The sequence below is a fragment of the Argentina silus genome (assembly GCF_951799395.1).
Source record: "Argentina silus genome assembly, chromosome: 2".
NCBI lineage: Eukaryota > Metazoa > Chordata > Actinopteri > Argentiniformes > Argentinidae > Argentina > Argentina silus.
The window spans coordinates 21,696,087-21,710,686 of NC_139656.1; the positions used below are offsets into that span (position 1 = coordinate 21,696,087).

General features: G+C 41.5%; 1 protein-coding gene across 3 annotated transcripts in view; it reads right to left on the reverse strand.

The window, feature by feature from the left end:
• thoc2 (THO complex 2) overlaps positions 1-14,127 on the reverse strand; it is a gene marked incomplete at its 5' end in the record, with an annotated part of 29,333 nt that extends 15,206 nt beyond the window's left edge. For all 3 annotated transcript variants that reach the window (XR_014555061.1, XR_014555062.1, XM_083697397.1), the window contains 15 exons: positions 2,578-2,679; positions 2,965-3,095; positions 5,211-5,249; positions 5,347-5,542; positions 5,808-5,980; positions 7,031-7,186; positions 8,693-8,785; positions 9,155-9,315; positions 9,638-9,771; positions 10,126-10,247; positions 10,575-10,645; positions 10,761-10,812; positions 11,620-11,711; positions 12,838-12,893; positions 14,042-14,127. Coding sequence is in view for 1 of the 3 variants with exons in the window: in XM_083697397.1 (XP_083553523.1) it covers positions 2,578-2,679; positions 2,965-3,095; positions 5,211-5,249; positions 5,347-5,542; positions 5,808-5,980; positions 7,031-7,186; positions 8,693-8,785; positions 9,155-9,315; positions 9,638-9,771; positions 10,126-10,247; positions 10,575-10,645; positions 10,761-10,812; positions 11,620-11,711; positions 12,838-12,893; positions 14,042-14,127 (1,664 nt within the window). The remainder of the gene's footprint in view (positions 1-2,577; positions 2,680-2,964; positions 3,096-5,210; positions 5,250-5,346; positions 5,543-5,807; positions 5,981-7,030; positions 7,187-8,692; positions 8,786-9,154; positions 9,316-9,637; positions 9,772-10,125; positions 10,248-10,574; positions 10,646-10,760; positions 10,813-11,619; positions 11,712-12,837; positions 12,894-14,041) is intronic.
• Positions 14,128-14,600: the final 473 nt, after the last annotated feature.

Sequence of the window (14,600 nt, forward strand, 5' to 3'; positions counted from 1 at the left end):
TGTTCAAAGCCGTGCTTTATTGCCTGATAAAGTAACACCATTTTACCGTACATAATAATATCCCTGCACAAACACTTGAATTACAAAAATGTGTTTATCACATAACCGCGACAACAGTGGTATTTCTGAGCGCATGGCAGAAACTACCACAGTCTATCACAAAACAAATACTTAAGGCATTGTTTTCTAGTCATAATTCTGTTTTGTTTTGTAACCATTGTATGAAAACAATAAGGCCTCTGGGTGCCTTATTGTTCTTGTCTGCACTACCTTGTAAGGCACAGTGGTGACCTTTGACATCTCACAGAACAGTTTTCAGATCAAGAGGTACAGGTAAGCAAGCAAGGATCCATTTTATTAACAAACAGTTGACTAAACACACACAAGCAAAACACCCTTCAGCTGAACTAAAAGGGTGACACAACAAGGATGGCCGGACATATAACAAGATGGAATGAATAATCACAACCACAAAGGGTAATCTAAATCATTCAGTGGCAACTTAAGTAACAATGGTTTAAGGTTACATTGAGATAGGGATGGTGAGAGGGTCAAGGCCCTATGAGAGCTGGGATGTTGTTGGAGTTCTAGCTCATAAATGTGACATAGGAGTCCACTTGAGTGCATCTGTGGAGCAATCTTTTCAAATCCCCCTCTGACAGAGGGAATAGTACTTGTTCATTTTCACTACACGTCTCCCACTATTCCATTGCACCAGCGCTGCAGGATCTGAGCCCTTCATCACCACTTTATCCATTAGTCTCCCTCCTACTCTCCTCTCCCACCCTCCCTTCCCACACACACACACACAGGAGGGGGGGGCAACCACTTTCTCCTCTCAAACACAGTAAACTGTCCCTTCCCCCACCAGACAGAGTGATGGCACACTGTTGTCGTTACATTCCCCCACCCAGCGCACCACCGCACCACCACCACCACCACACAAACACCCTCAGGGTAATTCCTTTTGTCAAGGCGCTCACACACGCAAACACAAGCAATCACTGGAAACACCTTCACAGGAGCGCAGGCGTTTACGAAACATGTTGGGGAGAAAGAACACACCCTGGCCGTCTTTCTGCCTGGATCCAGAATATTGATGACTCCAGGGAGAGGCTGCCTGCTCCATACCCAGCTGCCAGCTCCATTTAAATAAATGGGAGGGATGACCTTTTTTCTTTTTCTTTAAGTGGGGGCTGGGGGTAGAGTAGGAAAGAAACCATGGCTTCCCCGAGTGCCTGCTCTGTCATACATTATCATGCAGCCCTGGGGTGCTGTGTGTGTGTGTGTGTGTGTGTGTGTGGAGGAAATGGGAATACCCCCAATGTCCACTGGTACAGTGAGCAGGGAAACATGAGGCCTCGGGCACAAACATGCACTGATATCACTGAGTATCATACCGTCATACTGTAAAAAGCAATAACTGAGGTGCAACAGTGCCTGCAGGCCATGAAACTATCCTGATGTTCCAATGGAATGGCAAACTATTCCAACTTGATGTGCCAAGTTCAATACATATAATATAGCGACAAGTGAGTGCTAAATATGTACCTTTAGAATAAATAAACTTGCAAATTGAGATTTGTGGGAAAACCACAGTGTAACATTGCAATAAAGATATTATTATTATTCCGTTTTTATATTGGCAGCAAGAAATGTACATAATAAACAGTGCAGACCATATATAAGAATGGCAGTTTCCTGTTATATAGACTACAGTATTTAAACTAGAAGCCATTTGCAAGGACAAATCAGAATTCAGTTTGGCACCCCAGAGAGCCTTGTCTCCTGGGGGGGATCTCAAGGAAGGGGGGCAGAACAGCACCCCCTTCAACAGAACATTCATACAGTCCTCATGTGTAGCGGAGTGCGAGTACCTGAACCTATGAAGTGACCCCACAGAGCCCAGTGTGTCAGAAATAAAATGAGCCTGGGGCCATTTCCAAAGTTGACACCCACACCAGCCCACGTCTGCTATTATGTGTGTGCGCGTATGTGTATGTGTTTTTATGGCAGTGTGAACATTTGCAGAGAGCTGAATTAAATTAAATATTACTGACCCAGTTAATGGCACATTTTCTCCACAACCTGTTAGTAGATGTGAGCACTTGTATCAAATAAAGCCATAAGAGTGGTAGAACAGTCAGAGAGCTGAGCCAACCCAAACATTACCATGGAAACCATGGCTGCGTGTCCACACATCTCAGTATCCACTTCAAACACACACGCACACGCACACACACACACACACACGTTTCCAATAGCAACCACTGAGGTCAGCATTGATTTCAGTGGACACAATACAAGAATAGAGTTTCTCTAGAAGACTTGTGTGTGCACAACACTTCCTTTGGCTTTCGCCACTCTTAACAAAACAAGTCAAATTCTTAAAAGATGCTGCATGGTACTTATGTGGTACTTGGTACTTATACAGTAATTTGATTAGAGTCCTTTTTATAGACTTTACAGTCCAGATCTATGAGTGGTGGGTGTATAAAACGTGACTTAGAAGTAGCACATGTTGGGTAATAAATCAGTCCCAACTGGTAGTGTGGTAGGCGTAGCAACGTGACTTACTTCATGATGTATTTGGCTCTGTCCACAGTCTGAGCTTTGACCTTGACCAGCAGTGGGTGGCTGGTGTATGTTTCGTTCTTCCACTGCCCGTATAACCGGTACCTGGGGGAGCAGGTAGAACACAGGTGGGTGGGTTAGCAGAGAGTTCCTAAAATACCAACAACCACAGGACAAGGCTGAGAATAGGACATGTACTAAACACCAACAACAGAACTGGGTCCACACATACTCCTGACTCAGTGTGGGCGTTCTCCAAGGGATTCAAAATGGCTATCCAAACATGCCAGTCAGAGAGCATGGCAGTGACTGGTGATTCGGGTGTGTAAATGTGTGAGAGAAAGACAGTGTGTGTGTGTGTGTGTGTGTGTGTGTGTGTGTAAAACTCACCTGTGCTGGTAGGGGAAAAGTTTGAAGAGCCCCCAGAGTTCCTCAGACATGCAGGCGTTACACTCCATCAGAGAGAGGGAGGGGAGCAGCACCTGGTCAGCAATACTCAGGAAACAACTCAGCAAAGTGTCCTAGGGAAGAAACAGAATAAACTCACAGACCTGTGTGTGTGTGTGTGTGTGTGTGTGTGTGTGTATATATATCCAGTGCCTTTGGAAAGTATTCAGACTTCACTTCTTCCACATTTGGTTGTGTTTCACTCAATTTAAAATGGATTATATTAAAAGAATTTGCCATCAATCCACACACAATACCCCAGAATGACAAAGCGAAAACACATTTTTTGAAATTTCATTAAATGTATTAAAATACAGAAATACCTCATGTACATAAGTATTCAGACTCTACGGCATTCTTAAAATGAGCTAAAATGCAAAAATGTCATCAACAAATCACTCAATAAGTTGAATTGAGTCCATCTTAATGCAAGGATAATAGTTCATGTAATTTTGGAATTAATATCTTTGTTTTTATAGGGTCTCTGCATAGGAATCAATTACACTGTGTAGATTAGGATGTCACTACCAGCAGCAAATTTCATACTTTTTTCTTGATCATGACAAACTCCCCAGTCCCTGCTAGTAACAAACATACCCATAACTTGATGCAGCTACCACTATTCTTCACATGAGATGGTGCGGAAACTGCATTGCATGTGCTGGATTGCACCAAACTTAATGCTTTGTAGTAAAACCAAATAAACACATTTCCAGCCACTTTCTTTGCTGTATCACTTGGATTCATTGTTGCAAACACAATTATGGATGAGAGATTATTTTCCATTAACCCTCTGAACCCCACAACCCACCAGCAGTGTTGAAAGGCCTGTTGTCTTTACAAAAAAATAAAAATAATAAATCACCAAAATTACACCATTTATCATAGCCAGAAACTGTAAAAATAGAAATTATCGTTGGATTTTCAAATCTCAGACGATCCTTGAACTAATCATGTACGCCGAACGCTTCCGTCAGGAAAAATAAACGAATCTAAGCTTAAAATAGTGATATTTCATCAAAATCACTTTATTGTACATGTCTTATTTAAAATTTTGCCCAAAATAAACTGTTTGCACAATCCAGATTGTGTAAAAAAACCTCCTTGTTGCAACTGAGAAGCCTTGAATGACTCGGTTGAGACCAACATAAAAATTCAGCGAATATTCTACTTTTTTTTTTTTTTTACCAATATTGGTAACACTGGTGGGCACTTGGAAAACTTTTGTGTATATAGATCCCATCTTTTTTCAATTTTTGAAAAATAAATTATCAAAGAAATTCAACTTCTTTTTCTTCTTTTATGATTTATGACATTCTAACTGTTATACTGCACAACAGACATGTTTGAGTTTTCCCTACTTCTAGCCATCATTGTGATGTTTCCATAGAGGTGCAGGACTTGCAGGTGCAGTGAAAAATGAGCCTACAGTAAGTAAAAATGTTACAGGAGCAAAAAACATGCAGAAACTAGTCTCTGAAACTAGAGGTTTAAGGGATTCTTTTTGGCCACTTGGTTATAGACCAATTTTGTAGAGTGACAGAGATGATGTTGTCCCATCGACTGTGCTTTTTACTCTCCACCATTCAACTTTGTAGATTTTTGCAAGTCTCCCCATGCCTGCATTCCGAGCAGTTTTGTTCCTCTCCATTTGCTCAGTTTGTAATGACAACCTGATCCACACAGTGTGTAATTGATTCCTATGCAAATCAGAGACACTATAAAAAACAAAGATATTAATTCCAAAATCACATGACCTATTATCCTTACATTAAGATGGACTGAATGCAACCTATTGAGTGATTTGTTGATGACATTTTTGCATTTTAGCTAATTTTAAGAGCGTCATAGCAAAGGGTCTGAATACTTATGCACGAGGTATTTCTGTATTTCAATTTGAATAAATTTACTGAAATTTTCACTTTGTCATTCTGGGTGTATTGTGTGTGGATTGATGGCAAATTCTTTTAATTTAATCCATTTTAAAGTGAGTCTATAACACAACAAAAGGTGGAAAAAGTGAAGGGGTCTGAATACTTTCCGAAGGCACTGTACACACACACATCACGCTACAGAATGATATACACAAATAAATACCTGACTCTATTAACAGATTTGTCACATTTTTACTTTGACATATTTGACTGAGGGTGTTCCCCTCAGCTCTCTCACCTAGTTTGACAACTTACCATTTTGTCCTTGACTTCATTTCTACCATCACTTTGGTACTGGAGAAACAAAACAGGGCAAAAGATCAGTTAGTAATATAAAGCTTCACAACAGGGGAATGTGTAGATTTTAGGTAGATGGGTGGTGGAGCGGTACCTCTTTCATGAAGCCCTTGCCCAGACGCACAATCTTGGCGAAGAGGATGGGGTCGTGGGAGAGATGGGGGCCCAGGTAACAGAGCATGCTGAACACGTCCCTGCGCAGGTCCTCAAAGCTCTCTGCGGGTCGAGGGGCCCTCTTGTTCCTCAGGGGCCTCATCACACAACCCTTGGCCCCTTTGGGGACCCCAGCTCTGCAAGGAGAAAACACACAGGTGAGACAGGGCAGGGGGAACCTCTAGAACACCAATGTGTGCATAAGAAAGAGTTTCTGTTATGCATGCTGTTGTTGTGTGTCCGTGCGTGAGTTCATGAAAGCACTGGCAGCAGAGGAGTTGTAGTTTAGCAGAGCTGTGCGTACACTCTGGCATGTCATGTTCCGCTGTATTAGGTGCTTGTGTGCACTCTTTGTTCCACCAGTGTGTGGAGAGCACTAAGTGAATCTGGGGAAGTGGGCACCTGCGGTACAGCGGCTCCACAGTCAGGTGCAGCAGCTGGCACAGGGCCAGGGCGATGGCCTTGTGAGAGGTGGCATAGAAGGCGGGCATCTGGTCCATTATGCTTTGGGCATGGTGCCAGTCTCCGATCCTCAGCAGAGCTTCCAAGAGACCCAGCTTCTGGTTATCAGGAGGCTAAAGGGAGAGGGGGACAGCAGCATGCTGAGTATGTGTGTGTGTGTGTGTTTGAGCAGAATCTTCAATAAGACTCGAGGCAGTCAGAGCAGCAGTGGTTTGTCTGAGAGCAGCAGACTATCAGTTAGCTAAGGGATCTCATACTGTAAAAAGACACCATTAAACAAAGGTTTCAGAGGATTTTGCAAAGGAAGTAAATCCTGAGAGGTAATTTTCGACTGCAGAGGAAAGGATAAAAAAATATAGAGGACTGTAGAAATTCCTCCTCCTATCCGACACTGCACTTCATTGGTCTGTGACACAACCAACTGTGACACAGCACAGTAACAAGACTGTGCTGCCAAAGTGAGGTTGTGACAGTGGGATGGGTGAGCTAGGGACAGACATTCTAGTATTTCTATGTTCAAATCAGTTGTTTTTATGGCCAACTATTCTATACAATGGGCATTTTTCCAACAAAGTGGAAAAGGTCTGAAGGACAGCAAGATGTGTAAAAAAATAAATAAAAATAAGGTATTGCTTGCCACAGCAAAATTATTATTACATACACATTTGCTCAATTTACCAAAAGCATGATGCTGGCATCCACATCAGTAAGATGTGATCTGACAATCTAGAGCTTGGGCTGCAGGCTGGAGTTATTTTAAAAACATGGCCCACAAAAGCCTTCAGTGTTGCTCTTCGTTAACGTTAGCACAGGGGTTGAGAAGGGAGCCGTGTGGAGAGTCTTTGCACGTTTAACACGTCTTTGGCCTGCTGCAGCTCTAGTAGACCCTCTCTGCCCCATCAATCACTGTCAGTGCTATGGTCCTCAGCACCGGCCTCAGCCACTGACTGACACTTCATTAGCAGTCAGAACAATAAAAGCTTTTCCATTTCCTCAGAGGAAGTTCTGCTTGAAGAAGTCCTCAAATTCAGTAATTTATAGATACTTAAAGCTCATTTCTGGAAGTAAATCTGCACTGTATTATGAGACAGATATCCTGTACATCATGTACAGACATGTATTCTAAATGGTATGAATGCATGTCAGAGGAGAATCTACTTTACCTTGTCATTCTTCTCCTCCTCTTTCTCCTTCTCCCTCTCCTTGTCCTCGCTCTTCTCTGAGGGCACCACCACCATGGTGAGCTTGCGGGCGATCTGCTTGGCCTCAGTGATCTCTCGCTTGTGCTCCTCTATGATGGTGGCATCCAGTGGCATCAGCTGGATGAAAAAGAACAAAACACATCCAAGGACAGTTCCCGTCAAAGACCAGTGCACAGCACATACACTTTCTCCTCTTGGTCCACACCTGCTTCACAATCAGGCATACATTGAGAACAACCTTTTAAATCAATGGCATTGAAGAGACAATATGCCAGTTTATACTAGCCACATTGGAGCTTAAAGGGGCAATATGTAGCTTTTTCCCCTTGAAAATATGACTAAATAACCATGCTGAACCATTACTTGACGCACGCACCTGACAAGACACTGCCCTTCTGCCTGAATTTGCTTTTCCTAAATATTCAGGCCTTTTCTGCAACTTGCTTGCATGTGTCTAGCTACTGCATGGGAGCCGCAAGTGTTTCTCAGACAGTGGTGGAAGCCACCGCAGCCTTCGTGTGCAAAAAAAAGTATGTAAACGTGCTGTTTGAGATTACAGCCTTGTCTGAGTTTTGTTTGGGAAATGAAGGGATTTCTTTGTAACATCGGGTTTAGTGGGAGAAGTCACGTGCACCCTGAAGAGTGTCGTTTCAAGTGTTTCTGCTGGCTCATTTCCGTGTTCATGTTTATGTTTCACATTTCAAAACTAAATAAGGACTGCACTTTCAAAAACGTCTGCTGCTAGTTTTAAGGTCATGTAACTAAGAAATTAATTGGATAAAAACGATCAAATTGGGGGGTGCTTAGTGGCGTAGCACACTAACGCGCTTACCACGTAATCGCAAGGTTCCTGGTTCGATTCCGACCCTCGACCTATCTTGCATGTCATCCCTCCTCTCTCTCCCATCCTTCCTGTCAATCTCTACTGTCTCTATCCCAATAAAGCAGAAATGCCCTAAAAACCATATTTTTAAAAAAACAACTAAAAAAAAAATTATCAACAGATTCATTGTTAAGTAGTCTGCATTGAGCGAGGGGATGGATTGTGTGACAGAGATGTGTTTAAACAGAATTTATAAACAGAATGTGTTTATACTGCTGTATGCTTATAACAATGTACTAGTGCTTATAACAATGTACTAGGCCTGCCTGTCCTTATGGTGAGGCGAGCTGTGGACATTTAATGAGTATTGTTGTTGGACAAAGTGGGGGTTGGAGGTTGGGAGCAGACTGTGGGAAACAGTCCTTGAGACACCTGTTGTGTCTCAAGCGCCAACATCCCTATCTTTGTCCTTGATTGTGTTCTTTAAGGAGGAAGGTTGCTGAGCTGCGTCTCAGAGATTTCACTGGACTTCTGTTTGGAGTATCTCTCTGCTTGCAAGTGTAATAAATATATTGATATATGGATATTGTGGCTTTAACAAGACCTTTGGCTCTTGAATCTCACTTTTGCTGAAATTAAATACTACAGCAATTTCCACGACAATTGTCATTGCAATTCCCCCTTGTAGTCAAGGACAAATTCCTGCATATGGTTAACTCAATGACACAGAGCACTGGTTGCAAACTATGAAACAGCATTTCAGGTGAGAGAGTGCCATGTTGGAGTTGAAAGATCCTTACGTGCACATAGATGTCCTCCAGCTCTATCAGGTTGTGGTGGAGGAGGGCAGCGGCGATGTGGTAGAGAGACGTGGGGGTCTCCTCATTGGGCTCCTGGGGGGGAGGGGGAGAGTCAGAGAATACTCAATACATCCTGAATGACAACTAACACAGACAGTCTACTGCATCCGTTGCTTCTCTTGTGGTCCTAAACTTGGGAGCCCATGTGTAGATATCAATGCTGCTGCAGTTGTTATTATTATTACTATTCACATCAGGCTTGACTGCACCATTTTTTCCTTATTCCTGGAGTCAAGAAAAGCTCGAGAAAATCAAGAACCGGGGTGAGACCCATGTTCTCATTAATAAGATATTGAGGTATTTTCATTTAAATTGTTTATGGATTACTCTGTCTCTTGGACAGGTTGCTCCTCACATACCCCTGAAGACACTTTATATAACCTGGTGGGTAACTGTTCTCACCTGGTAGAATTTGAACTTGAAGCCCAAGATGTGGCAGAGGGTGAGGGGCTCACACATGTAAGACTTGATGAGGGGCAGGAAGAACTCATCTTGGTCAGAGCGGCACTCGTACACCTCCAGGATGATGTCCAGGACACGATTGGGATCCAGGTTGAAGCATCCTGGGGATTGGAAGATGTAAATCAATCAGACATGGAACATACAGAACATCTCAGGGATAAATATATAATCGATTTCTGGTGAGTGTGGCTAGTCCCATCTTAAAGACCTACTGGCATAACAGTTCCAGGCCATATTTCACTTTCAACTGTGAACAACTTCAGCCAAAATTACAAACAAATCTCTAACATTTTCAGGGATGATCCTAGACATGATTATTATGTTTCATAGAAAATGCAAGACACAAAAAGTACAACAAAAGCTAGCTGTGTCTTTTGCATGATGGCTGTGGAAAGTATGTTGAAAAAAGCAGAAGCTCCATACCGATCAGGGACTTGATGCTCTCCAGGACAAGGTGGCTGGTGATGTTGCCTGATAGGTCTTGGCCCAGCTCAGTGATCAGCTTGGCATAGCCCTCGTTCTCTTCCCTCAGCAAGTTAAACTTCTGCTGCTTGTAACTGCAAAGGGACAGGGTGGAGAGCTGTATTAGGAGAGGCCACATTCAGCATCATTTGGCCTTCCCCACTATTCTTAATTAGTTAGTCAGACCATTGCATATACTACTCTGGTGCTGAATATTACAGCCAAACAATGCCTCACTCCAAATAAGCCACTGCTGCATCAGATTTAGCCTGTAAATATCAATGTTTTTCTTGACCTGCCTGGTTAAATAAAGATTTTATAAAAACATAACTGGACTGATAAGGCAGCAAGATCCACACAGATATCTCATCACAGCATATTACACATTCTCCCCTGTTGTGTCTAGACCTATCCTTCACCTGCTATCACCCACCCTAAGCTCCACTTACAATAGTTTGGTCTTGATTTTGACGATTTTCTGGTTGAACTGATGGGCTTGCTTTATAAGCCCCAGGGACTCAAGGGTCTCTGGGTCCAGTCTCTCTTTCAGAATGGCATCTGGTACAAAGAACTGAAGAAAGGGAGGAATAAACAAACAAAGAGCTTATTGAAGACTGGTACAATACATATTATTATGTATTATGATTATATAAAGAATAGTAGATAAATTGTAGCAATTTGAACTCATTTACCATATTTCAACAAATCCAGAACTAATAGTGTTACATTTGTTTGTTGTTAAAAAAAATTAAACTCTTGAACAGTGCATGTACATTTTGGGCTCTACAGCAGGGACTAACAAAGACTCAATTTTGTTTGGGCAATACTGCCACCTGGTGAACCTTTCACATAATGTCATAAGACACCATCTTTGCTATGAAACATTAAATTCTCTTACCAGACATGCGCCCACCAACTGAGTGTAATGGTCACGTTTATTTTTTTCCTCCAACGCACCAGTCTCTATATCTATATGAAAAGAGTTCACATAATTTTACTTCATATAATTTTGTAGCATGGAGATGTACAAATGCAAATAATTGTTATGTGCTCTTAATAAAGTCCAAATTGAAGTCTTACATACCTAATATACTGAAAACATCTGCTAAAATAGATGGCATGTCATCCCGTAGTTCCTGGAAATCAAACAAGAAATCTTAAGCATTGAAAACAGTGCATGTTCAAGTTGTCAATTCTCAATCATCTTTTTTTTGCAAAGATTGACTGCACAAGGTTGCATTCAGAAATGAATGAATAATGAATTCATTGGTTGACAGAAGAGAATATTGTGCTATTCTGGTGCAGCTGCAATGGTTTGATTACATTCAAGTTCCTATTGGTAATGCTCATCAGCATGATCAACCTTACCACATGAAAGGACATGGGAAAGACAAACAATACACTGAGCCGTTACCACATACAATGTTTCAACTCCTAAAACAAGGTCTAAGAAAGGAATTTCACAGCAATATCCTTAAATAAGGAGCATTGTGTTTTTTCCACGCTTGATAATCAAGCTACAGCAACTAAGCCTAAATGCACATTAATCATTCCTTAACAACTGATGCTGTAGTTAATGCATTAAATGCACTGTATGAGCCCTTTGGAGATTGTTGATGTACATGTTTATGCTTTTTGGAGCCATTTTGTCCCTGTTCACTTCCACTGTATTGGGAAGTGCTCATGGAAATGCTAGTTTGGCTGCAGCTAGTTCCTCCATGAATACAATATGAACTCAAAAACCCTTGGGGTGATTAGATTATAATAGACATTTGTGAACCAATCCAATTAAGACAAGGGCAGACTTTCATAACAAGTTATTTGGTTCAAAATAAAACTAAACATAGTAAATGTTTGTTTGATTATGATATAGCATTCTCATTTTGTTAAGGCATCACCATGACAGATTTTATGAAATGCCAAGACATTAAAAATTGCAATACCATCATGTCACCGAGAACGCTAGCAGCAAGGTCCAACTTAAAGTTCCCCTGTACGACATGCCCGCAGAGTTCATACAAGGCAGCCTGTATATCTGCAAAATGAAGAGGGAGAGATGGGAAACAAGGATTTATTTGAATACAATGACAATGGATTTATTATGCACACACAGACAACTGAAGCACTATTATTGAGGCAAAAGCCCTTTATGACGTTCATCCTAGATGAAGATAGATAGGTACTTTATTGATCCCCGAGGTGAAATTAAGGCGTTACAGCAGCTCACATCACAAACAAAATAAAGTGCCAATAGAATAATAGAATAAAATAGACTTCTGAAACATCATATACAGTAAGAACAGTCGAGTATGATTTAACATCCCCCAGCCTGACTGATCACTAGCCAGATCACTCCGAGGCAGCCGGAGGAGGAGTTGTACAGTCTTATTGCGGCAGACAGAAAAGATCTCCTATAGCGCTCCTTAGTGCAACGTGGTTGTAATAGTCTGTTGCTAAAGGAGCTTCTCTGCTGTGCCAGTGTCATGTAGGGGATGGGAGGGATTGTCCATGATGGCCAGGAGTTTGGTCCTCACCCTCCTATTTGCCATCTCCTCCACAGTGTCCAGGGTGACACCGAAGCCAGAACCAGCTTTCCTAATAAGCTTGTTCAGCCTCTTGGTGTCACCTTCCTTGATGCAATAGGTAGGGTTCTTCACCACCTGACCTGTCGCATCATTAACGTAATAAAAATCTTATCCTCAAGGCACATCCAATCTTCTACACACGTAGAGATGAAAAAACCCTGTAACATTCTAAATAGACACCCCAATTGATTTAAAATGTGCCTACAGGCCTGTGATTGTACCGCTAGCAACAGATTTTCACACTGTGAACCTGATCTCTAACTTTCCATGAACATTGTTAATAGAGAAGTTTATATACACCCTGGTTATGAAAGTATAATAGAGTATTACAGTTTGCAAGTTGGGTGTCAAAACCAGGTAAACATGGTTTGAGAGGGCGCTATGTCATCCTCTTGGTGCTGGGGTGGGGGATAGATACTGTAATATACTGATACTGGCTTTATATACTGATACTGGCTTTATGAGAAAAGCTAAATTATGAATTGTTGAAACATCTGCATTCAAATTGCGGCAAATACTCTTTCCAATAGCAAAAAAAAGTTACAGACTACTTAAAAAAGCAACATTTCAGCTTACCTCTTGCTGTACTGTCATGATTTGTTTTGTCTGCAAGATTCTTACATAATTGTACACTGTGGAAAGAGGAGAGGAAATCACATGAAAATCATACATGAGAAACCTCATATACATACACACTTCTGATTCTTTTTTTTAGCCCAGCATTAACACATCAATGATTAACACGCCTTATTCAATAATTTAGCTGAATAAGGTGTGGAAGTACTGGGTTAGAACAAGATTCAGCACCTTTGGTTTCCCCCAGACAAGAAGTGGGAAAAACATGTTTCGGTGACTTAAACATCAGTCTTACATCAATATCTCTCCTAACTAGAACATCTGTGGTAGTGCTCTCCAAAATAAAATAAAAAGACTGACACAAACAATAATATTGAAATGAATTAAGCCTTCTGAATTAAATCACTTCTGTAATAGCTCCCACCTCATTGTACTCTCGTGTTGCTAACTGTTAATGTCTAAATGCACTAGCTGTTGCACATCATGGGCGCTAACTTTAGGCCTGATTTACCAACACCTGGACAACGACATGACAGCGAGCTTCCCAACACATCTTACAGCTAACCTAGCTACGCTAATTCAAAGTAGGGTGGTAAACCCGTGCATTATGATTGTGCTAGTAACGGGTAATAGCTAGCAAACAAAAGCCAGCTAGCTATATAACCTCAAGCAATACATGGGGCTATTCAGCTATGTTTTCTTGTCGGTTAGGTTTTATGTCAAGGCAGTTGCTAGATAGCTCGATTTTAGGTTCCCTCCAAGTAACGTTAGCTACCTGTAAGCTAACTAACTGCATGAAGATGCTGCCAGCCACGGTCAGGCAGTGGGGCCAGGACTGGCGGACTCTAAAGTTAGCTAGCAAGCTAAAGTTTGCTGTCGTGCAACTAATGCCCCGGTATCGCATGTAACTTGAGTTCATAAATTTATATGAAATGTATAACTTGTTATCATTGTTGTACCTAGACCCTAACCGACTTCATCTAGCTATCTGTAAGCTAATATAGATAATGGCCTCACTAGCGAGTGTGTTGTTTAAAGTATGGCTAGCTTAGCAGGCTATGTTGGCTAGCTAATTCACATTGTGAGATGGTCTGTCTTGTTTGCGAAGGTAACGATGAAACCGGTTGCATGCTCCAACAACCCTTATTGATTCCGAATTAACAGGACATTGCTCTGCACAATTCTGCAACATAATTCTACTTACAACTCATGTTTTCCTGATTTTTCCCAGTTTTTGATCCAATCAGCAGGGAGGATAAGTGTCGCCATCTTCCCCACAATACCACACATAGCCCGGATGTCTAGTAGCTCTGTTCACAGGGTCAAAGAATGTAACTCCTCCAATGCATCGTGGGATGCCGAGTGAACTAGAGGCAAGTGTATATACTACAGGCAGACATATTACAGTGCTGCACCCAATGAATCTCAGATTTGATTAATATTGATGTTATACAGTTCCACAGCATTTTGACAGAACATAATGTTTTGCATATGTAAAAAAAAAAATGAGATGATGGAGCTTGTCAATTTCTGATAATCTATCAAAGATAAGATGTATCCTGATTGTATGGAGGTAGTGAGGCACATAGTCAGTATCCTTTGCAAGTAACTTAATAATAGTAATAGCAGGTCATTATGTGCATATACATCTCAGATCACACCTTCATGCTCCTTTAGTCTACCCATCTAAAAAAAGTCCCTTTAAGCATAGCTGGGGTCACTAGTCCAATGTTGTGTATACTACATCTATGTATGTATGTCTA